Source organism: Pteropus alecto, unplaced genomic scaffold (assembly GCF_000325575.1).
Source record: "Pteropus alecto unplaced genomic scaffold, ASM32557v1 scaffold7, whole genome shotgun sequence".
Taxonomy (NCBI): Eukaryota; Metazoa; Chordata; class Mammalia; order Chiroptera; family Pteropodidae; genus Pteropus; species Pteropus alecto.
In genome coordinates this window covers 56,410,513-56,437,277 of record NW_006494614.1, presented here as the reverse complement: position 1 = coordinate 56,437,277, position 26,765 = coordinate 56,410,513, and the positions used below count along the sequence as shown (strand labels likewise).

Sequence of the window (26,765 nt, the reverse complement as noted above, 5' to 3'; positions counted from 1 at the left end):
CACTTGTTGATGGCTTGTGTAGGCTGAATGTCAGAAGAAGGCAGAAAGACAGTGGGTGTGCCAAACCTTCCATTCTTGGTTTCACACTGGCCTGGTTTTAAATTCCAGTTCTAACACTGGTGTGGCTTTGGGAAAGCTGCTCTCTGTCTTAGTTTCCTCATTTATAGGTTGAACAAAATAGTCCACTTCATAAGACAATTAGAAAGATGAAATGAGATAACGTGGACATTGCTCATTTCCCAGTATGTTCAGGCACAAAATGACTCATTTTGGTACAGAATGCTCATCCCCTAGATCATGATGCCACTTCCTCAGCAACTTCAGGTTTGTACTGTATTGTTACCTTCTCAGTGAAGCCTTCCCTGGTCACCCTATTAAAAGATCAACTCCATTCCAACTCTTGTTATTTCCTTCCCTACTTTAAAACCAACTAATATATTAAAAATTGTGTTTATTTATTTTTATTTGTCTTGTCTGTCTCCACCCACAAGAAAGTTAAAATTTTGAGCCCAGGAATTTTTGTGTTATTTCTGTATCATCCCAAGCACAAATATATATTGGTTAAAAATATGAATGAAAACAAAACAAAACTCTTGGCACCAAAAGACTTAGGTTTGAATTTAGCCTTTTCCTTACTACCTGTTTTGACCCTGGGTACTTTACTTAAAATATGTAGGCCTTGGTTTCTTCATTTGTAAAACGTGAAGAATAATGATTTCTATTTTTAAGACTGCTGGAATGATTATGTGACACGTGTATAAAAACTGGCACATAGCAAGCGATGGATAGATACTTGCTATTATTATCACTTAAAATAATCTGACCAGTTGTTTAACTTGTCTTTCAATGTAGCTCAGAGCTTTTAGGGTAGGAGAGGAAGAGGCTAAAAACCTCCACGAATGCCCTCCGCCGGTTCAGCCCAATTATTTTTTTGTTAGACTAGTAACAGTTGAATAGATGTGAAATTGCTGTGTTCACATTCTAAGGATGCTGATAGGTCAGGGTTACCATTACCAGGACACTGAGGAAGAAAGGAGGTTGGAGCAGCTCAAATGACTTGCTCAAGATCACTTGCCTCAAAAACCAACATATGCAGGACTTTCGCCCACATGTCCTGCCTTCTGAAACTGTATTATACACTGTCTCTCTTCCAAATTCTCTTCACAGTGTGGGATGGTGTCAGGGCCTGTTGCCCCAGGAGCCCAGTCTTCAGCTTGTCACTATCATCTCCTGCAATTCACATAACTTTTTCGATACTCAGTTTTCTCGCTCACCAACATGGAAAGTAAAACCCACCCCTTACAGCTTCATGGCCAGTATCACCGGCGAGAAAAGCTCTTTGGAAACTGTAAAGCGTTGTATCTATAACCTCTGCAACAGGTATTAAACCTGTTGCAGAGTCCCTTGCTTTCCAGTCCTCGGGAGTCCCTCCAGTCTGCACAGCTCCGGATAGGAAGAAGGATTAACCCCTGCGCGCTTGTCTGGGCGTTTCTCCAGGAGGACGGGGTGGAGTTCCGCCCCTCGGCCTCCGCCCCGCTACCTCCTTTCCCCAGCGCCTGCACTCGCGCTCCGCGAGTCTCTCTCCCGCCCAGGCCCCGGCTGTGCTTCCCGGCCCGGCAGGCAAGGCACAGCAAGGCGGGCGGGCAGCCAGGATGCAGGCCCCGAACAAGGAGCACCTGTACAAGCTGCTGGTAATCGGTGACCTGGGCGTGGGCAAGACCAGCATCATTAAGCGCTACGTGCACCAGAACTTCTCCTCGCACTACCGGGCCACCATCGGCGTGGATTTCGCGCTCAAGGTGCTTCACTGGGACCCGGAGACAGTGGTGCGCCTGCAGCTCTGGGACATCGCAGGTGAGCATTGAGGGAGGAGGCCAGGGGCGGGAGCGCTTTGCTGCTGGTCTCGGGTCCCGCGGAAGCGTGCTGTAGCCAAGAGGAAAAGCCAGGTCTCCCGGGCGCTGCGCCGAATGAAACTTTTCCTAGTGGGTTGGAAACTTGGTTTCAAAGAAAACAAAAAATCTTTCTAGCTCTCGCTGAAACTTCCACCGCATACTCTGGCGCGTGGAGCTGTTGCTTTGACTCCCTCCCGCGCCCTCCGCTGGGATCTTTCTGCCCAGCGCGGGCCTTCCCCAGGGACGCAAAGGGAGACCTATCTGGAGTTGCATTCAGTTCTCATTTTCCGGGCGCGGGCAACCCTACTGGTGACGCGACCCTGAGAGTTGAGCCCGCCCTTCCATGCCTGGGCCGACCTAGGGGAAGCCCCTAGACCGGCTCACCGCGGGAACTGGGAGAGTTCCACGCAAGAGGAATTTACCAATTCCTATCTTCAACCGCTCACTTTATTCCAACTTTCTCCACCCCCAGTTCTACCCTCAGTTAAGCGAATTTGAGGTTCTCTGTTTTGAGGAAGCCCAAGACGTTTCTGTGTACATATGGGGGGTCAAAGTATTCTTTCTCTTTCTCTCTCTGGCTCTCTATTAGAAGGAATTTGTGTATATATTTTAGGGCCAGTTTTGTCTAAAGGTTTACGACATTAACCGTGAAATTTCTTCATTTGACTTTAAAGTTTTCATTAAGAGGCCTGGAAAATGAGAAGCTTCTCCACAATGTTTGACATCGGAATTTGATTCTGAGAGTTTGTACTTAGAGTTAGGCACAGTCAGATGTGAGGATGCAAAGCGTCCACTCCAAGACTGAGTCCCTGGATTGAGGCTATTTGCAACCTGGATATGTCCAACCCCTCATTATAGATCCTGGCTCCGCCACTCGTTTTTGCTCAGTGGATTTAGACAAGTCCCTTCTGCTCAGTGCATCCCAGCTAAGTGGAGAGAGGTTCGACAATGACAGCTCAGGAATCTTCCTGCTCAGAAGTTTTCAGGCTCTTTGGGATTCTGGGATGAACCACTTCAAACATACCCACTTCACCTTTGTTTCACAGGCTGTGGCTTCAAGAACATTTTTAAGTGCTGGACCCAAATTAGCTGATTCTCTTTCAGAAAATAGGTTCGTTTTAGCCGGTGCAGTTGACTGGAAACATTTTATCATGGCTTGAAGCAAGAACAAATGTGGAAAATTTTTGAAAGGGCATTTCTGGTTCTAGGGACTCCAGTGCTCCTTTAATCATCAGCTGCCAGGTCTTATGATAAAACTCTTGGCGTGTGGACAGATTCATGCATTCAGAGTCATCTTCAGCAGTGCTTGTAGCACAGGGGTTATCAGAGGCCAGAAGATGTATATCATCAGCCACTATCTGATTGGACTTTTCATTTAAAAAAAAATGCACTATGAGTCTGTACACTTCGTTGCTGGATTTTAGTGTCTGAAAACTCTTTCAGATGAGAGAAGTTTCCAGGACTCAGATTTAGAAGTAACTTACTGTTTGGAAGGAGTACAGCTGTAATTTAGACTTTTGTGTCAAATGCAGGTGAGGATGTGACTTCAGGCATGTTATATAATGTCCATGGATCTCAGTGCCTAAGAGCCTAAATTCCAGAGTCAAATTGCCTCTCTGTCTGAGTCCTTGTTTTAGTCCATATGTCCTGGGTGATTTTAGGCAAGTTCCTTAACTTCTTGGTCTCAGTTATTTTATCTGTAAATAAGCAGAATGCTTTCTCCCAACCAATGAGAGATAAGTAAACAACAAATGCCATCGAAAGGTGACAGTACCTACTATTTAGGAGAGCAACCAGGATTATTGTTACACTAGCTATTATTTATTTTTTTGAGCATGTATAAATGCTAGGCAAGGAGGATATGATATAAATGTGTGATTAAATCCTAATAAATGATGATTTCTATGTTATCCATATAATCTGTTCCAAAACAGCACCGTTTTTTAGCTTTACTCATATTACAACACACTGTCATGAGCAATTTAACTCCTAAACTTAGAAATGCCTCCTGAGACATGGTTCTGGACAAAGGTTGCTGTAAAGGCTACAGTCACAGAAGCCTGTGTAGACAAGAAGTCTGAGGAGCCTGGGAAAGTCAGTTCTACAGATATGGCCGTGTGCATCATCTCAGTAGGGGAGCTCCTTTGTCCCAGAGCTCTGATGTTCTATGGTAACCTCTCTCTGGCAGCCTCCAGCCTAAAGGCCTTGTAGGCTGAGTTAGAAGTTGGGCAGCAGGCAAAGCTGGTTGGGAGAAGCTAGGCCACTCTGGGATGTCTGGAGCATAGTACTGACATGTTTCAGGCTTCATAGGTACCCCGTAAGGAGTGAGTACCTGTGAAATCCAGCCTCAGCTGTCCACCCACACTTCAGTCAGTTAAGTTTACTTTATTGTACTTTCAAATTCAACTTGTCTCTTCAAACATAAGAATGCTTCTCTCTCTCCTTTGTGTTCAACTCTGGTGTATATCTGGAAGCAACAGGTAGTGAAGGCTATTGGGCCTCACTTTGAGAGAGTTGGGAGTATAGATGAGATAGAGATCTGCGTGTCCAAGCTGGAGGCTGCCAGAGAGAGGTTACCGTAGAACATCAGAGCTCTGGGACAAAGGAGCTCCCCTACTGAGATGATGCAGATCTGAGATGATATCAGATCCATTTTCTATAGAAGGAATCTTAGCTCAGTCTCAATATTCATTTGGTTCAATGCCAAGTCGGACCCCATTTGTCCAACAAATTCCTATGACATAGATCATGTAGCCACTTAGACTCACCAGTCTGATCCTGAAAGACACCAGAAAGTACCTTTCAGGGCTTGTGAACTTGACCTTGAACCCAGTGCAATGAATCCCACAAACTCTATAGGAGACAGCCATCTCCCTGAGTCCCAGTGATTCTACCCTAAAGGAGAAGCTGGGCTAGCTCTGGGTTTAGAAGCTCTTGATAAAATGAGAAAAACTGAGTTACTTTGCCCAAGGCCACACAGCTAATAAGTGGTAGAGCCAGAGCTGACCTAGTTCTGTCTGGCTTGGAATCAAGCTATGTTCTTTATGGCTATAGTCTTGTGAGTGCTTGGTGCATAGGCGACCTACAAGGCTTATGCCTTCTTCCCCTTTAAAGGAGTTACTTTTTCAGTGGAAGGGTTATCTTTGCCTTCTCCTTCCTATGGCTGATCGGTTTTTAGATAATATTCAGTCCCACTGTGAAGACAGTGGAAGGAGATGGAATGTAAATGTATTTCTGAAAATTTGATTCTTGGTTATAGGTTCAATTCTTTTTATAGATTTATCAGAAAAAAGTAAACAAAAAGTTCACACTTGAGATTTTTTTTTCCTACTCCTCTCTAATCTCTAATACTATAATTACTCTATTAGTACTTTCAAAGAGAACTAAACAACTTTCTCTAGAACTCTTGGTGTGCTTTGAGACCTAGCTGAAGGAATGGGAACAGAGTAATAGTAGCTAACATTTCTTAACCATTTATTACAATTGTCCACACATATTTAGTTTTTAATATCTCAGTACAATAGCTGTTTAAGTGGTAGTACTGGAATTTAAAACTTGGCCATTGAATTCAGCACCCAGGTTCCTAACAGCTTTGCTCTACTTCTCACAATTTAAAAATAGAATACTTTAGACATATTCTAAATTATAGATATTCTAAATATATAACACTTGACATCGGGCAAGCCATGAAACTTTGCTGGACCTCAGCTGTCCCATGTATAAAATGGCAATTGTTTGATTTTTCTGTGATATTATATGTTTGTATTATTTATCTCTTGCCATCTCTATCAGTTTTAGTATATTCTCACTGTGCCCAGGTAGTATGTGGTAGTTTATTTCAACTTCTTATTCCAAGCAACTTGGGCAAATTATTTAACTTCCCTGTCATGGTTTCCTGTCTATAAACCAGGGGCAATAGCAGAATCTGCATCTTAGAATTTTTAAAAGAATGAAATGAATTAATTCATGTCAAGCTGTTCCTCATATGTAATAAATGCTGAATATATGTTAGCTATTACTCTTATTGTTTTAATTATTATTACAAACTACGTTTACATACATTTTCCTGCTTAATTTTCTCAGCATAACTGAGGGTATAGATAGAGCAGGTTATGTTAACCCTATTTTATATTAGAGAAGATCAAGAGTCAGTGAAGTAAAGGACTTGCCCAAGGTCACAAGAGCTAGCAAGTGGCAGAGTTGAATAGGAACGGGCGGTCTGCTTAATGCCAACATTATATGTATTCTAGCACGCATATATATGGGCATAGAGTCAGGAGCCCTGGAACACTGACTCCTCACACCAGTGGCTGTGAGATTCATCTAGGTCACAGTGGTGTGTTATTTTACAGATTGGAAGATACTTCCACATTGTGAATTCAACTGAGGGAAGAGTTTGGACTTGATCATCTCTTCAGTATCTATTTCAAAATACTGTACTTCTCCAAGGAGTTTTAGAAGAAGGGTCTTAAATATCAATGTAATAGATCTAGATATGCAGAAAGAGCTAAATTTGGTGACTACTATACCAGGAAAAAGAAAGAAAAGCACATCAAATAGTGGCCACTCTCTGTTGGGCAATGGGCAGTTTATTGCCTTGTTTCTTGCCTGGATAATTATAGACTTTCTAAATACCACACGGACTAACATGATATGTGCTTATGGGTAAATAATGTATACATGGAGCAAAACAATGAACTTTCAAAGTAGGGAGGTGTGGGGAAACTCCTCAGGGCTTCTTGCAGGACAATCATTAGCATCTCCATTTATCATAGATGCATGTACATTAGGCATGTGGGACATGTCTCTTCATCTAGGTTTTAGAGGACTAGTTCTGACAGGAGAGCACATAGTAGCCTGACCAAAGAAAGCTAAGTCGTTTGAGAGGAGGGCATTGGGAAGAAGCAGCACTTATGAGCTTCAAACCTACAGTTCTGCCTTCGTGCGAGCATCTTCTTTATGATATCTCACTTATCTTGTAAGATCAATATGTCATAGCAGAGTTGCATAAAAAAACAGGATTTTTTTTTATTATTAATAAAGTAGCATATGCTCAATGTAGCAAAATTGGAAAGTACAAAAGAAAACAATGACAACAAAGGAATACAAAAAGAGAATATCTACAATCAACCCTCTTAATGAGTTAAGTAGTAAAGGATACTATTTGTAAGTCTAAACTGGACATCTTACCCCACACACCGGACTTTCTAGTTTGTGTTAACAATACTACCTTTGCCTTAGTCACTTAGACTTGAAACCTCTGTCATCTTTTCTCTTTCTCCTTTGATTCTCCCACACCATCAGTCTCCAAGTCAGATTGTGATTATGCCTCTCTTGCCACTCACTGCCCTCAACCAGGGACTATTATGATTTAACTGTTCTGCTGTCATAGCCAGCTGGCTGGTTCTGGTCTCCTCTTCCTCTAGTTCTTATGTGTACCAAGGTCAAGTTTATCTTCCCAGGATGTTGTTTTAGTGGCTTCCAATTGCTTGTAGATTATAGATATCATGATGAGAAGAATTGAAGTGGTGGGGTGAGGTAATAGGAGGGCTGATGACTAGGAGGAGGACAGATTCTAAGTCATGGAGCTATTGAGGGAGGAGTTTGTGGGGTCTGAGCTAGTGAAAAGTGACTGGAGTCCTTGAGGCTTGGCCATGTCAAAAGGAAACCCAGGATCTGTCTCATTGTGGCCTTGTCAGGAACACAGTTACTCTCATTGAGGGTCAGAGGGTCTCATTAAATATTGTTTTTGTTTTATTGCATTTTATCTAAATAGTTTTAAAACTTGATGATTTAAGAGGTATAAGATCTTACCTGGAAAAATTTATTCATTCATTCAATAAGCAGAGAGATTTAGGGGAAACGAAATGGAATAATTTTTGCTCTTGTGGAATCTGATAGTCTAGTAGGGTATAAAGATTTTAAGAGATAATCATGGAGATAATTATTTAATTACTGTTTTGAAAGCACTCTGAATGGGAAGTGGCAGGCGTGAAAAGAAGGTAGAAAAAGGGGGCTTACCTCAACCATGGCATGGAGGTGAGAAGGCACCGTGAGGACTGTGGGCGATCTGGCCTAGCTAGAGATCACCGTGTGTGAGGAGAGAGCTGGTGAGATGAAGCAGCGAGTCAAGATGGAACATGTATGCTAAGCTAACGATTAAGAGTGATGATTCCTTCCATTTATCAGTTTGTCATGGCAATCTTTGCAGTTTAAACACTACAGTAATTCTAGGAACTGGGTCTTGCTATTTCCAGTTTTATAGGTGAGGAAACTGGGCCAAGTGTAAGTAGACCATGGTGCCTGTTACATACTGGTTGTTCAATAAAAGTGGTTTGGTGTTCAGCAGTCACTGGGGTTGACATTAGAATCATTGCACACCTGAAAAAGTTTTGAGAATAGCTGTCTCTTAGTAGACTTAGAAGCCTTTCTTCCCCTCTTCTCATGATTAACTTTGGGGAATCCTGCAAAGCCTTCAAACCATTGAGAGAACTCTTTTTATTTCTTTCACTCTCTTTGATTCTGAGATGCAAATTCCTAGAAGGATATGGTGGCCCTACCCCTTCTGGGGTAGAAATCAGTTTTATTCTGTCAAGGGAAGATCCTCATCTTCTAGGTTGGTGTTCTAGAGTAGTCTCCCTCTACTAGACAAGGTCATATCTGTAATTGTTGTTTGAGGTTCCAAATGATTGAGTTCCACTAATTAATTTTTTTCAGCTGTTTGAGAATTTGGTTAAGAAATTATATGATCTTAAATTACTCTTTGACAATAACTCAGGTTTTAACTTCCACCATTCCCCACTCCTTCGGGTGTTAATCATATACTATCTTGAAAAATAACTTTATTCCTTTTTTTAGTAGCCAGGTCTTTACCACTCATTTGAACTACTGTAGCAGCTTCCTAAATACCCATCCCTTCCTCAAGTTTTCTCACCCATCAGTTTGTAATCCACAGGGGTGAGACATCTCAGCACAGTATCATTCTCCAATTAGGTATTCTAGTTTGGCATCCTTCAGTGGTTCCTCATCACTTTCAGAATCTCACTTCCTTCAAGAAGTCTCCATTGAACCCCTGTGACTGAGGGAGACATTGTTTCTCTGTTCCCATAACATCCCATGCTTACCTCAGATTAGACTTTCTTCTACTGCGTTGGAATGTCTTTTCCCTCCACAGTGTAACCTAGGTCCTAGGATAGTACTTGGTACTTGCTAGTTGGTGCTCAATGAGTATTTGTTCAATAAAGTTTTTCAGTCACCTAGTTCATTATTGTTTTAATTAAGATATATTATTGTAAAAATTCTTCAATAAAACAAAATTTATAAACTTTGTTCATGCTTGAAAGATTTCATAATTTTATGAACATCGACATATAAAAATGCATACATTTTAGAATCAGTAAATATGATAATCACTTAAGGTAGCATTCTATTATTTTTTTCCACCATAAAAACTGAGAAGTGACCTTAAAGACCATTCTTAAAAACTGTTTATTTAATGAAGTTTTCAAAATTTGGAGTGAAATATCATTTGTTTGGAGATCAAATGACCAAACTGTATCTTTATGATTTTTAGATACAGTATATGAAGTAATTGCTTCTTGAAAGGTCATTTTCACAGAGTTAAAACTTAGGGGGCTCATCAAACCAAATCCTTTATTTTACAGATGAGGAGCTATGCTTTGAAAAGAAGGTTCACATTAGTTTCTCAGGCCCATCATCCTAGTTAATGATAGAACTGGGATTATAATGCAGGCTTTTTTGATTTATTAATGATGAGATTTGAATAATAAATAACTGTTTTTTAGCAACTGGGCACAAAAGTAATCGAATTTGGTAGGCACCTAGCCCTATGGGCACCCAGAGTCATCCAGAGTCTGGCTTCAAATAGCATTCCTAATATAATTGCCCCTCACCCTCCATTATGAGGCTTAAAATCTGGCCATTTGAACTCCTTGCTATTCCTACTCATGCCCCATGTTTATTGCCTCTGCCTTTGCTCCTGCTCTTCTTGCTGGTTCACATGCCCTTCCCTTTATTTCCACACATCCAAATCCTACCTCATGTTTAAGACCCATCTGAAAGGGCAACTCTCTGCATAGATTTCCTTAATTCTCTCATTCCAGTGGTAACTTCCTCCCTTGAATTTCATGCATCTTTTCTTTATTCCCTTCTAGCACTCCTCCCTTTAGCAATACATCAGTTATTTTGTACTTCTCTAAATATCATTCGTGATTTTTAGCAGAACTTGCCACAAGTTATTCCTTCGTGATTTTTAGAAGAACTTTCCATGAGTTATTCCTTCGTGATTTTTAGCAGAACTTGCCACGAGTTATTTGTTACATAATTTAATGAAATGACTGTGGAGTCAGCAAAGAAAAGGAAAAACACCATGTAGGAGGAGAACCAAGCAAAGGCAGGTTTTGAAAGCAAAGGGAAAAGCGTTTAAGAGGAGGAGAATCAATCATTTCAAATGTCTGAGAGAAACTAGAATTATTACTTTTTGCTCTGAGTCTCTACTTTTTGAAGTCTATGTTATCCCGATTCATTATTTAACCTTTCTTTCTCATCAGCCTTGCATAAATCTGCTCTCTCAAGATGACCGATGAAAAACTTATCTTGTATAATGTAGAAACTCATTTTCAGCTTTTGAAACTGCCTGCATCTAGCTTTACCTTCTTATTGAATATAGGTAAGATTTGCCTATAAAAGATGACCAGTGGTAAGATGAAATGAGAGTCATTGTTTATGGGGAACTAAAGAAACTGCACAAAGAGCTTGGGTGGTTCTGAATTGGGAACAGATTTTTTCAGAGTGAATCTTGAGAACGAGCAGAAGTTTAGTAGGCATAAAAAGTAAATGAGTTGAGTCAGAGATCTTGCTTTATTCAGTCCACTCCTCTCCCTTCTGGGGTTCCCTCTCACAAATAATAAGTCAATATTAATTGTTACTTCATTATGTAAAGAGTACTTGTATTACCTATTACCGGTTCCATTCTATTTTGCAAGCTCCTTCAGAGCATAGACTAAGAACCTTTCAGAGTGTATGTACTATGGAGACATAAGGGGACAGTAATTGAGTAATTCCATGTGGGTTTAGAGAGTCTCCAGTATAATTAGGGATGCAGGCTGCAGAGGTTTGCAGCACATAAAAAACAGTACAAGGCAGGGCAAGCAAGTAATACAGTGTCAGTGCTCTGTAAATACAGAGGGGGAAGGAGTTGAATGTGGGGCCAAGCAGTCAGAAAAGGCTCCAAGAAGGTAAGGTTTGGTACAACCTTAAAGAATAGGTAGAATTTAGGTAGAGAATAAAGGGGAGGGTATGTCCCAGTGAGGGTGCCATGAAGTGAGTGTGAAAGAGAGTAAGAAACAGAATTTAGCAGAGCCTTACAAGGCATAGTTTTGGGCAAGACTCTGATCTCTATCTAAGGGTTAGCCTTTAACCTGTAGATCAAAGTGTGCAACCTTGAAAATTACATAGGAGCCCAGGGGTAAAATAAATGAGCTTTGCCTGGCAAACACTTGTTCATCTTTCAAAAGCTTCTGAAAAATCTGTTCCCAGTACTGGACCACCCTAGGAAATGGGACCAAAGCTTTCCCATAATCCTGGCTCCCATTTTGTTTCTCGACACAACTTCACATACAGCTAGATGGATGCAATACAACAAGGCCAAGTCTGTTTAAGGGTATTTTAATGCAAAGAAACAAACATGGGATTCTAGATAACCATTCATAAGAGCTTTACTATAAGAAGAACGGATCAATAGCAAGAAATTCTTTTTAAAATAAAATTACAGAAATTTTACCGAATTCCAAATATTTTGTTAGACTTATTTTCATAAAACCAATATAAAAACTCAAATTTAAGGCAGTGTTTTTGTGATATAAAACAATGCTAAAGGAATAGCATCTCAGCAATTTTTTTTCTTTATATTGTGTGTTTGGTACTGGTCAGGTCAAATAAACTAACTCCTAAACTTTATTTATATAATGTGGACCCTGTATTTCTGAATGTTATGAGTTTTCAAGACATTCCAATATCTGTTTTATTAGATATCTTCCAATTCATAACTGTTGGGAAGTAGTTCAAATTACTTTAAATCTCATATGTGTGACATAAGATGTTACCAGCATCTTCAGTTTTGGGTACCTGCTGTAGGCAGTAGTGGGTTCCTGAAAGTGTTTAATTATGAAAACGATAGGGTGAAAACAGATCTTTGAAAAGTGAAACTGGCGGAGGTGTACAGAATTTCAAGTACAAGTTAAATCTCAGCCCTGACCACCCCTGGAACTTCAGTCTCATATATTCAACTACTTACCTAACATACCTGTCTAACAGACATCTCAAATTTGTCAGAATTTGATCTACTTCCATGAAACCTTCACCTCGAAAAGTCTTCTCAATCTTAGCTAAGATCAACTTCATACTTTCAATAATTCAGGCCAAAAGTTTGGGAGTCGTGCTTGAGTCATATCATAATCTATATCCCATCTATCATCTCATCTTCGAATATATCCAGAAAACGATCAGCATTTACCACCTCCACCACTGTCACTTTGGTTAAATCATTATCTATCTCTTGCCTAGATTATCAACTCCCCACTTCCAACCTCGACTCCTGTAAGTCATTCCTCAGTGCAGTAGCCATAGTTAACCATTTACTCCTGTCATTTCATGCTTTTCATCTGCTCACCATCCTTCAGTGCTTTCCTCTCTCCTGCAGAATAAAAGGCATCTGCTTTACAGCTCCAAACTATCTACAGTCTGGACCCTGTGATCTGCCTGCCTCAGCGTGCACTCCTCTTCCCCTGGCTCAGTCCTCTCCTTTGTGTTCTCCAAATACTTATCAGACACATTTGTGCCTCAGCATCTTTGTACTTGCAATTCCCTCTGTCTAAAACCCTCTTCTCCTAAGTATCCATATGGCTTGCTCCTTTATCTCTTTTTTTACTCAAATGATACCCACATACCCTCTTCTCTTTTTCTGCTTTATTTTTCTCCATACCACTTTTCACCAGATAATGTATTATATGTACCCTTGCTTACTTTTTTGGTTATCTCTTTTCACTAGAATATAAGCTTACTGAGGGCAAGGATTTTCAATTGCTTTTTTTTTTTTTAATAGTTGCTAGAATAGTGCTTGGGAAATAATAAGTATTCAGATTTTTTTGTTGTTGTTAAATAAATGAATGCGATGAGACAGACCTAACTAAAGTGATTTCAGTGGGAGTGGAAGGAAAATGATGAATGCAAGAAACATCCCAGGTATCCACTGGGAGGGGATACCTCTAAGAGTCATGTCTGCAGGTATCCACTGGGAGGGGATAAAGAATTACAGGCTATTCCTTTACTCAATAAGGAGACTTATTGACCCTTATTGTGTACAGAGTGCAGTGTTTGTCATGGGTCTGCAGAAACTTGGTTCAGGCGAGGGGGAGGTGAGTAATTTTGTAGGGTAAGATTACACAAGGTTAATTTCAGGATATAAGCCTTAAGTTAGGGGTCCCCAACCCCCAGGCCATGGGTCAGAGGCCTGTCAAGAACAGGGCTGCACAGCAGGAGGTGAACAGTGGGCAAGCGAACAAAGCTTCATCTGTATTTGCAGCTGCTCCTCAGCACTAGCATCGCCATCTCATTTCTACCTCAGATCATCGGGCATTAGATTCTCAAAGGAGCACTGGTCCCTGGTGCCAAAAAGATTGGGGACCACTGCCTTAGGTGACTTGGAAGAATGGTGACTGATTGACACTTTTCTGTCAGTGATTCGATAGAGAAGAAAGAAAAGAAGAGAAGAAAGAAGAGAAGAAAGAAGATGAAGATGTTTCAAAACCATCACAGAGGGTCAGATGGGCTCTTAAAACTGGAGTGAATCTTGCTCACCAGGATGTCAGCCTGACTCTGATCCTAGAATATGGGTTTCCCTGAGCCTTCAAAACCATTTTAAGCCATTATAAATTCAGTGGCTATTTAATCATCTTATCAATTGGATAGTTTGTTCGTTTGTTTTTTCTTAAGGCCCTTGTACAAGGTCCATATTTATTTTTGGCTTTATCTTCCTGCTTTTCGTACTATTACTCCCTAAAAGTAAAGAGCATATCTTGCTGACACATTTAGCTCTACTGACTCCCAAAATATATGCATATATATTTTGGAATAGAGTAAGTTGGTTACAAGGTAGTATTTCTTAAGAAGATGAGAATGATTATGAAAAAAAAAATATTCTATTCTGAAACTTCTTGCAACAGATAGGCACATAACCCTGTTAGAATGTTAATTTTCATCATCATCAAACACCTATTGATTATTTACTGGAAATGAAAGTAGAATGTAGAATAAGCACATTCATATGCAGGACTAGTTCATGAAGACATGACAATGTTGAATATTGGAAGAAATCTTAGTTTTGGTTTATTTCTACCACAGTATATTGAGCTCTTACTAGATCCAAAAGATGGAGAAATAGGCCTCAGATTTACAACATTAAAACATGATCACCCTGTTCCCTAGGTTTTTACAATGCCATGTTGGAGTTAGAAGCATGAATGCACAGCATGGTAAGTGTGAATGGCATAGGATAAAGAACACGCTTGGGGTCATAAAATGGAGTCACTGATTCCGGCTGGCAGGACAGGGGAGGTTACACAAATGTGTGACATTTCAGGGCACAATGAGAGGATGCTTAGGATTTCATTGAACAGGGTGAGAGGAGAGATGGGGAGGGAATTCAGGCTTTGAGAACAGAGATGCAAAAAAACCCTAGAAATTCCAGGGAGTAATACAGGATGTGTTTTCCAAAGAACAAGTTATTCAGTGTGGTTTGTCCATGAAACACTTTGAAGGAAGTGATAGGAGGAGAGTTTGGAAAGGTGTTTGGAGCCAACGATTTGTCATGTGTAGTGTTAATAAATGTGTCTGTTTTTAAGTAGAGTCATTGAAGCGCTAAAGCAGCAAAGCATAATGATAATATTTACATTTTGAAAGTGGATTCTGATAGAAATAGAGTTTTAAGACTTTACCTAGGGAGTGCTTAAAATAAAAACAGATTCCTGGGCCCCCTACAAAGCCAACACAATAAGAATCTTTGAGGAGTGTAGCCCTGGAATGGGTATTTGATAAATACCTTAGATATTTTTTCCCAGGTTTATCGACATATAACCTTGTGTAAATTTAAAGTGTACAGTGTGATAGTTTGATACCTGTTGCAGAATAGTTAATGCCTTTGTCACCTCATGTGATTACCTCTGTGTGTATGTGTGTGTGTGGTGAGAACATTTAAAATCTACTCTCTTAACAACTTTCAAGTATATAATATGGTATTGCTAACTATAGTCACTATGCTATATGTTAGATTCCTAGAACTTATTATCTATAACTAGAAGTCTATACGCTTTGACCAACATCTCCCCATTTCCCCCATCTCCAGCCTCTGGCAACCACCATTGTACTTTCTGTTTCTATGAGTTTGGATTTTTTAGAGCCCATGTATAAGAAATCATACAGTATTTTTCTTTCTTTGTCTGACTTATTTTCCTAACATAGTGCTCTCATAACACTTGCCCACACTGTCACAAAAGGCAAGATTTCCTTCTTTTTTTATGGTGAGTAATATTCCAGTGTTTGTACCACATTTTCTTTATTCATTCTTCTGTCTATGGACACTTAGGTTGCTTCCTTGTCTTGACTATTGTCAATAATGTCCCAGTGAACATGTATGTGCAGATATCTCTTTAAGGTAGCAATTTCATTTTCTTTGGATATATACTCATCAGGTGATTTCTTGTGCTGCCAAAATGGCAACTGTCTGAAGACCTGAGTTTATATTTATTTTAAGGGAGAGTGGGAGTGATGAGAACTGAGATGCTGAAAGCTGACATTAGGGAGCTGTCAGGGGTCCAGGTGAGAAGCAATAAGGGCCTGAACTGGAGCAGTGGCAATGCTGTTGGAGAGCAGGGGACAGATCAAGAGCCACTTCTGAAATAGAAGTGTTGGTAGGATGTTGGAGACCCTTTGGGTATGGGTATTGGGAAGGAGTTGGAAGATGACTTGAAGGTACCATTCTGGGTGGCAGTGTAGACAGCAATACCAGGAACCAGAGTGGGGAACATAGGAAGAAAAAGAGGTGCAGATTTGGACGCCTGCATCTGGGAGATGTTGATAAAAAGGTGTTGCCAGAGGCAATGATGCATTCAGTTTCCTTATTTTACCAATGAGAAAACCCAACATACTTCCCAACATACTTCTTGTTTTGATGCCTGTCGAGAATATTCACTGCTTGGTTGTGCACGCTGAGAGCATCTATATAACATTAATTACCAAGTGAAAATATCATTAAATACACATTATGGTTGTGTTGCTTGTGTATATTTTTAACGGAGTCCCTGACACCAAATGGACCATTTCAGGCAATTGAGACAGAGGTACAAGTGTTGATTTAATGGTGCTATCATAGCTAGAAGGCATGTTTGCAGGAAGGGACTGTAGATATCAGTGAGAACAACTTCATTTCACAGATGAGAAAACTGGGTCTCAGGGAGAGAAATACATTTGTCTAAGCCTGCACTGGTGACCAGTGATTAAAATTAAGACCCGTGTCTTCTGACCCTTTGAGTTAGTGCCTTCAGTAGCGAGGTTATCCACATTGTTACTATGTAGAACCATTGTATTTTTTGTGATTCGGCTGATTGCTTTGTCATTTAATATCCCTCCAAGCTGGAAGCTGAATCATGAGCCACAAGCTGGCTATGGAGTGTGTGTTTAGAGACTAAGTGAAGCAGGGACCTATATGGTGAATTAGATCATTTTCAGTGCACGCATTCAGTATGACACTTCTTAGTTTCAAAGTTCCTCAAGGACAGAAAACTATTTATTTCAAGCACAAAACACAGAGCCTGGACTGTATTCACTATTCAGTAAATGTGTGTTGAATGAATGATCTAACTTCAAGAGAGATTATTCAACTATGGACTTTTTTTTTTAAGTAAATGACCTATGATAAATTTATCAGGTCTCCACTTTGCCCATATGTAGGCACTCACTAAAAGTCACATGGTTCTCATTCTTTTAATAAGAAACAGCAGAGAGGGCTATCAGCTGACAGGATAGGAAGGATAGAATGTGAGCGTTAGAAATGCCCTGGTCTGAATGTGACCTCTTGCTGGAACGCCAAGAAAACAAACTTTCCAAGTCTGCTGGCCCAGTGACCTCAATAAACAAAGGTCTTTTCTTTCTAGAAACATGCTTTTTTCTTCTTGTTTCTCATCTGACACACATACCCTCATACACACACACACACGCACACACACACTCTTTACCTTTGAATTCCTGTAATGCTTAACAATTCCTATGAAGGTGTTAAACTTATATAATTGCTTTTTCGCATAGTCTCAAAAATGACCCTTCACCATATATTCGAAATGTAAAATCTTTCCTCTTGAGGACTGCCTTACTCTGCTATGAAAACCTCTGGACAAGTAGATTATTGAATAACCCATGACTTTGTCCTTCATCTGATTAGCTCCCTGAAAGGGATCATAAGATATCCTTGCAAAGCCTAGAGGCCTTCAGAATCATGAATGATCACAGAGGGCTTTTTTTCTCATCTTCCTGAAGTGTTGTGGCTACCCTCACTGGCATCAAAAGAGATCACTGTTTGCATCAGAAACTTAAAAAAAAAAAAAAACAAAGGAAAAGAAATGTAAAACTCATTTGGGAAGAAAGAAAGTTTAGAGTTGTATGTCATGTGATATATATAATACATCCTTCTTTCATTGACTGGATGACTGTGAACATTAAAGAAAAATTGTTTGTGTAGTATACCACATGTAAGAAATGTTTTAGGATCATCACTTGCTGGCCCTGACAAAATATTTTTTCAACGATACATGCTTGAGCACACAGGCTTACATAGGATGACAGGAACCTTTGACTATACATTTTTACAGAACAGTTATGGCTTATGGATGGATCATTTTCTCTTACAATCCACAACGCTAATGCCAATATGAACATAACAACTTACAAAAGCGTTTGGTAACTTGAATTAAAACTCATCATCATAAAATCTTGAGCTCAAAGTTAAGTCTAAGTGCTCTTAGAGGTTTGTTGACCTGTATGTTCTCAGATACATGCCTGTTTCAGCATTTCATTCTAAGTTGGTTTATTGAATACATATCTAACTTTGTTTTAATTTAGTTAACTTTATAAGATTCTGAACACAAATTCCCAATTTAGAATAAAAGATCTTTGTCTGGTCATACACTTCTGGAGTTTTTTGGTTCAGAAAATATAAACCCAGTCTTCATTATCCCTTGTCTTCAGCAACTACCAGTGGACAGAGTGACAAGCGATAGGATTTTATTCATTTTTGTTAATCAGCTGAAATACCTGTAATTTTTTGTTGTAAAGTCTGGTCTGAAACTACGATTTCACTACCTATATCATATTGTCTTTCATAATTTTTAACATACTGGAGGAAGGAGAGAAAACTCAAATACCAGGTAGTTCTAAAGTACTATGCTGGTTGCTTTGCATATGTTAATTCATTTCATTCTCATGACAACATTTGAGGTACCTCTATTATTGCCATTTTGCAAGTGAAGAAGGCTAAGCTTAGAGTGTTTAAGAAACTTGCCATTATGCACTTAAAACTTAAGATTCAGAGCAGAGCTGATTTTAGTGAATTTGTCTAAGTAAGACCAAACTTTCTTTTTCTTTCTTTCTTTCTTTCTTTCTTTCTTTCTTTCTTTCTTTCTTTCTTTCTTTATTTTTATTACTTACTTATTTACTTATTTCTTTCCTTCATCCTTCCCCCCTTTCTCCTCTTTCTGTATCAGAGAACTTTCTTTATTCAGTAGATTGTAGACTACTTAAGGGTAGAGGTCAGCTAGTTTACTGGTGAATTCTTGGCATGTTGCCCAGAGACTGGCATTGGCATGTAAATATCCGTTATCTATTTAAGTAAGTTGGACTGGACACTCCTGGCACATAAACCTGGAGAGGAGCTAGTATAACTATGGTTTAGTAGTTGAGAATATTCAGTGTTGATAAAGGACTCTGGATTCAAAAAGCTCTGATTTGAATTTCTACTTCCAAAGCTTATTAATCTATATAATTTGAACAAGTTACTTAGCCTCGTTAAATCTCAGTTTTCTTATTTTAAAAATAGCGATAATAATTATACCTTCATGATCACTTACATAAATCACATTTCTAATGGTTAGTAAACATACAATAAATGTAGCTATGATGATTACCTGTAATTGGAGTTGAATATGGAGTCCTTTTTTTTTAACATACTACATAATTTAGTTATTTACTGTGTTTATAATTTATAATCTATTATCCCACTAAAATGTAGGCTCCATAACATGACAGCAGAGATTTTCATGTTCTAATCGTTGTATCACAGTTATTAAGAACAGTGCTGTCCCATAGAACAAGGGACCCAGTACCAGTCTGTGACCTGTTGTCAGGAACCGGGCCACACGGCAGGAGGTGAGCAGCAGGCAAGTGAGCGAAGTGTCCACTGTATTTACAGCCGCTCCCCAGCCCTAGCATCACTGTCTCAGCTCCACCTCAGATCATCGGGCATTAGATTCTCATAGGAGCACTGGTCCTTGGTGCCAAAAATATTGGAGGCCCCTGCCATAGAATGCTCTGTGATAATGGAAATGTTCTATATTGAAATTGTACAATACTGTAGCTACTAGCCATATGTGGTTATTGAACACTTGAAATGTGACCAGCTAGTGTGACTGAGAAACTGAATTTTAAATTTTAATTAGTTTTATATGTTATATACATTGCCATATGTGGCTAGTGGAATACTGTATCAGCACAGTTCTAGAACATTACATGGAATACAAAAGTTTCAATAAATACTTGTTAAATGAATGAATCCCCTTTGGACTCAAAGATCGAGAACAAAGCTGCATGATTGCATATTTAGCTCATTCTTTAAAAAGAAGCAAGGAAGCACTTTATTCAGTGATCAGCTCATGCTGGAGGCTTCATAAGGTTACACTATGTGATTTGGTTTACAATCATAATAAGTTTTTGATTTCTATTTCTTTTTGGTGATAGGTCAAGAAAGATTTGGAAACATGACAAGGGTCTACTACCGCGAAGCCATGGGTGCATTTATTGTCTTTGATGTCACCAGGCCAGCTACATTTGAAGCAGTGACAAAGTGGAAAAATGATTTGGACTCAAAGTTAAGTCTCCCTAATGGCAAACCAGTTTCAGTGGTTTTGTTGGCCAACAAATGTGACCAGGGGAAGGATATGCTCATGAACAATGGCCTCAAGATGGACCAGTTCTGCAAGGAGCACGGTTTTGTAGGATGGTTTGAAACATCAGCAAAGGTAATGTGACCTTACTGTAAACTTACTGTAGGCAAGACTCACAAGGAAAATGGCATGTAATCATCCTCATAATTATAATGATAATAATCAATGTTTGTTTAGTGATTTATAGTTCCCAAACTACTTTAAGTTCTTTCTCATTTCAGGAGGATGAGTGTGTGGGCAGGTTATCCACAATTTAAGATGATTGTGGCTAAGGGAGCAAAGTAACTACTACATGATCACATTGATAATGGTTAATAACTATGTTCGTTTATTGAGTGCTTATTATGTGTCAGGCACGTTTTACATGCATTTTTTCATTTAGTCCTCACAACAACCCTATTAGGTAAGTATGATTTTAGAATTAATTTACATCAACATATAATATGCTGTCCTTTAACGGGAATTGTGCTTTGCCCTAGAAATAAAAAGGTGGCAAGAACACAGACTACCATGCTGGGAATTCTAGATAGTATGGTGAGAGAGGAGATGGCAGATAGAAATGTGAAGAACTTGGTGTGGCTTGTCACCGCTCACTCTTCCAGGGGATAGAGGAGTGGTAGGAAGTGAGGACAGAGTCAGAGCAGGTAGATGAAGAGTCCAAGGTGGTATCATGAGGGTGCTGTACTTCCCCTTATGCCCCACGCTGCTGTCTGATTTGTCAGGTGCACGGTTTTTCTTCTATTCCCTTTGTTTTGTTTTTGTTTGTATTGTTGAATCTCAGTATAGAGAAGAAAAAACTTTCATGGTAAATTTTGAAAGTTAAAATAGAATGCAAAAATAAAATAAAAATAAATGTTTTTCATATAAATATGTTTTACATTATTAGGATTGCATTCTGCATAGTTTATATCTTTATTTATTTGTGAAACATGTATTAAATGCTGTGGTGCCTAGAAACTGTGTCAGTTGTTCAAGGTTGAGCTATAAAGATAGGCATTACCTTTGTACTTATGGAATTCACATTTAGGGCTTATTGTGAATATTTCTATACGTCATTAGAGAATGGTTTGAAAATATAACTTTAGTGGAAATCATTCTAATGGGCTGGGGAGGAGCCTCTGGTTTTATGCTGAAGAGTAAAAATGATCAGATTTGTTCTAATGGGCTGGAGAGGAGCCTCTGGTTTTATGCTGAAGAGTAAAAATGGTCAGATTTGTTCTAATGGGCTGGAGAGGAAAGATAGGTGGGAGGCAGGTAAACCTGGAGACATAGTAACATTGCATTACTATGGGAAAATGACAAGGCTTTGAACTAAGGTAATGGCTTTTAGGATATGAAAGAAAAATCTGATTTGAGAATATTACTAAAGTATGAACACCAGCAGGATTAAGCAGCTGCTTGGATTGGATATGATGGAGAAGAAGGAGAAGATGGTGATGACACTTTTTCTGTCATAGTAGGAATTTTGTTTGTTTCTGCCATTTCATGGAGAGTCTCAGTACCTGCCTTGTCTCTGTGCATTCTCTAAGCTGGCCTTATGTTTCGAAGTCATTACTTCTTAATTCCTTGTCTTTCTTCTTCTTTTGATTTAGGACAGTATCATTTTCTACTTTCTGCTGTCACTGAACCTTTTTAGTTTGTCCGTTTGAAGAATTTATTGTTGTTAAGAGAGACGGTAGAGCAAAACTTACAGGTATGATTAAGTTATAAAACCTTAAGAAATATTACATTTTTAATGATCTGTTTCTTGAACGTTAGTCTAGCTTTTTAAAAAATTCCTAAATGTGGGTAAATTTACCTATTCTCCGATTCCTTAGCCCCACACTCGATTTTACTCTACAGCTCCTGCATATTCCTTCAGATTCCTTTCTTCTGAGTCATTCTCCAGCCTGGAAGCTTCTAGGGGCAAAGGTAAAAGAGTAGGATATTGGAGAACCACTTTTCTCAATTGATTACTTGAGCAAACTAGATTGAATGACTCATTTACATGGGGAGAGTACTCTTCCATTACTGATTCATTCAATAAATACTGTTGAACAACTGTAGTTACCAGGCACTAGGAGTAGAGATATTTATAAAACAGACAGAACCCTGACTTTGTGTATAACAATAACAAAACATAAGTAAAATATATAGGGTGTTGAATAGTGAATAAGCGCTAGCAAGAAAAGAAAGGAAGAAGCATATGAATATGTGGGGAGGGTTGAAATTGCTTGTGGGACAAAAGACCTTCTAGACCTCTTTCAGTTCACTCTGATTTTCCCTGGTCAACTGTTGCGGTGTCAGACTCTGCTTATGGGCATGATGTTCATTAACTTAAGGCCCGGCTGACCCACCATACTTACATACTGGATTTCTAATCCTGTAAATCCCTGCAAATGTAAACTTTGATGAGAAGCTTTGTACAGAGAGAGGGTGGAGGGAATTTCACAGGCCTAAAGTGCACTCAACTATTAATATCACCGGAGGGTACAAGGCCTCATAGTAAAAGGCAGAACCCACATTCAATGTCTCTCTTCTCTGCAAATATACTGCTATCGAAATGCCCTTCCGAATGTCTTAATAATGAAAATGGCTTCTTGGTGCCAGGTTAGCATTCAAAGTCAACACGTAAGAGCTCAGGAATAATACTGCAGCATTGACAAGCCAGAGTGTTAAACTGTTCCAAAAGTCTTTTTTAAAACATCTGATAAAGCTCTGCTTACTTTCCGAAGATAGTATTACCACACTTACAAAACAGAGGCCCAGATCAAACTGTCAGCCTGACGCTAAGATGGCAGCATTTGGAGACAGCTACTGATTCATTCTTTGATTACATTTGGGATCTGGGAACATTTCCCTTAGAGATCTTTCTCTTAGAAAGTGAACCTACTAACAATCAAGGCTGTCTTGAGTGACTTCATAATCAGTCCAGTGATAAACATCTTATTTTCTTTTTCTTTTCTTTTCTTTCTTTTTTTTTTTTTTTTTTTTTTTTTTTTTTGTCTTCTAAATTTCGAATGAGCCAAAGGCAGAAATTCTGTGGGTATCACCATCAGTGTGACCATCTCTGAAGCTGAAACTATCAGAGTAGGGTATTGGAGGTATTTGTCATTGAGACCAGCCTCTATCTTTCTGCTGACCCCACCACCCAGCCATATATACTCTCTTGTTCTTTAATATTCTGGTTAACTTTCCATGAGAGTTTTCATGATTACTGCTGTTACTGGAACAATCATGATAGCTTCTGGCTGTGAATTAAGATAGAAAAAATTAAATATATGCTGGCATTTCCAGTTTTTCATATCATCTCTTTAAATATTAAAACCAAAGGAAATAAAATAAATACAGTCTCTCCTAAGTCACTGTGGTTTTTAAAATACTGTGGTTTTTAACCACTGTATTCATTACTGTTCTCAGCTGTGTTTACTTGAATTCTACCTGTGGATTCACTAGAGCCAGGTGGTATTTAATTGAGATGATCATATGTTCCATTTTCCTAGAACATTCCTGGCTTATGCCTGCTACCCTGGCATAATTATTAAGAAGACTCTTATTCCTGGTTTGTAATTTAAATTTATATGGTTACCCTACAGATCAGGAGTCCCAATACATCACACTGTCTACATCACACCTGAGCTTGACTAATGACTATTTGGTGTATTCCTGTGCCCAACCCAGTCTTTATAATATGCTTTGGTATATTTATCCCTAGAATGAAGGCCTTGGCCTGATCCTGTTAGTGCATCCCCAAAGTTGGGAGTCCTGTCTTCTGGGCCCATCTGTGTGGCTGATGGGGCCCTGCTACCTGCTGACCTATTTACCTGTCTCATTCTTGGTGCCTATTGCTTGAATCTCAACTAGTTGTTCCTTTTAGATTCACTCTCTGACTATAGCCACCCACTTTTTAGGGTTGCTGTGAGCAAAAAGTGACATATGTATATGGGGTCCCTGGATGTGCTACGTCTGATCACATATACACACACACAGAAACAGATCGTCAACTTGTCATCGTCGTTGTTGTTGTCGTCATCATCATCATCATCTTCATCATCATTATCACCATCATCATCCCTATTATCTATTCCCATAGCCCATCTGCTGGTCTGGGTGTCACCATTTATACTTGGCTCTGATGCACACAAAAGCTATTTTCTATTTCTCAGCCCTTTCCATCCTGCTCTAATGGTGCAATGATTCATGTGTGGCTATGTTCAGAAACAGGACACCAGGAAAACATCAGTGTAGATGAGAAATAATGGAGCAAGTATTATCTATCTACTAGTGGTGATAGGAACCAAAGTCACAGAAAGAACTGCAGTGCCCTTTCTCCTGCTCTCTCCACCTCACACCCTACTACTGGCAGATTTCCTTGACTGTGTCTGTCCCACTTAAAGTGACTTTTTAGGCCCGTCCTCTTCTCAGAATGTTCCAAGATCAATGGGCGTCCTAGGAAGAAGCTTTCTTACATTAACTTCACTCAGTTTCAGTCTCTTCTATGAAACTAAAAAGAAAAATGATGTGTGTCCCACAGAGAGAAGGAATATACCCAATAGTGTTCTGTATAGGAAGTCATTAGCTTTTTAGGGAGAGGAGTAGGTGTTTCACAGTGTAATGGATATGTGTCTTGTGTTTTAGCTTTCCAGCAACTATTAAATGCATTTGCTATCTTTAGGGAACTTCTAGCCATGGGAGGCTCACCTTCCCAGGAAGAACCCATAAAACTTTCTTCTTTTTTGCTTCTTTTGTACCTAGGACGCAGGCACATAGTCCAGATTTCACCAATCATACCGATTCAGAAGTGAGCAGCTAGAGAAAGAAGGTGCAATGAAGAATCTATTTTTTCTGGGAGGGTGGTGGCTGAAAACAGGCCTCCATCCTCGATAGACAACAGTTTACAGGGTCCTGTGTTTGACACAGAAACAGAATCTGCTAGCCCCAGAGATCCCCAGAGACTCTCAGGTTATAGAATCTACTCATGTTCATTGATGGCTGCAGCAGTGTTCTCATGAGGCCTGTTCCATATAGGGTTTGAATTTCTGGACACTTAGACTTGAGCCTGTTTCTCAAGATTATGGAATAATTCTGCAAGCTGCCCAACATTCTCGAATCAACTGTTTCATCAACAGATTCTGAATCTTACAACTGAGAAGGGAGATTAATAAACATGGTCAAATACGTTTGAGGAAACCAACTTAAACTGCTTCCGTTGTTGCAGGACTTGTCAAGACCTTTGATATCCTATGTGCATTCTGAATCTCCAATAATAGCATGCCTACATTTCTTGCTGTTTGCTGAATGTTAGCTTTGTGCAAAGATTTATATGTTTATAAACTCATGATCCTATAAAGTAGGCATTACTATTATTACTGATTTTTTAAAGTTGAGACTTAAGTGACTTTCCTAAAGCTAAACAGTACGACTTTATTCCTTTGATTCTAACATACACCTTTTGCTCCTTCATATAATCTTTTAAAGTCATGATATGTCCTGTGTCAGTGTGGGTTTCTAAAATGATGGCGTACCATACACATAATGACTTTTTAATGATCTCCTCCAAAGGGGAATACACCATGCAGCAGTTCATAAATGTTTTGGGCCAACTAGAATACTTAACGAAAGAGTGGAACACATTTAGGAAATGCTGGCCTAGAATTCTCATGTAGAGGGAAAGTTTTCTGTGTTTATTGAGTTTAGTGAGCTTTTATTATTATTATTTAAGAAGTGGCTGGTTTTCTGGAAGCTGCTTGAAAAATTCTGTCACACATCATTTCCTTTTAGATAGGCTTCTAGAAAATTTACACTTAGAAACAATGAATTTATACAAACTGAAAATGCATAGATAATTATAGTCGGGTATGGATAGATAGTTATTCTAATTCATTTTTTTAAGGATTGAATACAGAATATCATTTTTTTAAAAATCCCATTATTTTAAAGTTGAGTAGTAGACCATCTCTGATATTTCCAATTTTTCAAATGTCAAATCATAAAAAATTCTCGACAGTCATGGTGTGTTCATTGATTCCACACAATTTTATTGAATGACTGTCCAGATCTATCCGTGAACAATGTGTATTAAGCCCTTTCTGAGTTCAGAGCATGGTATTGGGTGCCAGTTCTTATTCTTAAAATGTCTTATTCTTAAAATTCTCTATGGGAAATAGGTAGTCTAGGTTTTAGTTCTCATCTCCAAAGAATTTAGACACGGTTATAGGATGTGCCTCCACTGACTTAATTGTTCACAGCAGTTTAACCCTGTATTTTTAGCTGATCTGATTGGAGCTGGTTGTACTTAGGGACAGAAAAGGAAGGGCCCAATCTGAAACTGAAAATCAGCAAAATTAGGAGGCATCATTTAAAGGAAATGTTTAATAGTCATGATCATTTTATATAATGACCAGTGGTCTAGTACAACTATTCGAATCATTGCTCTGACAGATTCTTAATGTCCTACATAAAAAATAGAATCATTTCTTGAAGTTGAGAGTAGCCTAAGTAAAAGAGACTCAAGTTACTCATCTTCTTAAGAATCAGTAAGAATTAATAATAACATTAAAATTTTTATCCTTAGTTAATTTGTTCTCCAGAGATTTTTTACATTTATGCT

General features: G+C 39.0%; 1 protein-coding gene across 1 annotated transcript in view; it reads left to right on the top strand.

The window, feature by feature from the left end:
- The first annotated feature begins 1,648 nt into the window (after positions 1 to 1,648).
- The window catches only part of RAB38 (RAB38, member RAS oncogene family), a 44,521-nt gene continuing 19,404 nt past the window's right edge, over positions 1,649 to 26,765 (top strand). Inside the window, exons 1-2 of the mRNA XM_006926699.3 lie at positions 1,649 to 1,854; positions 19,971 to 20,251. Coding sequence (XP_006926761.1) covers positions 1,653 to 1,854; positions 19,971 to 20,251 — 483 coding nt within the window. The 5' untranslated portion in view covers positions 1,649 to 1,652. The remainder of the gene's footprint in view (positions 1,855 to 19,970; positions 20,252 to 26,765) is intronic.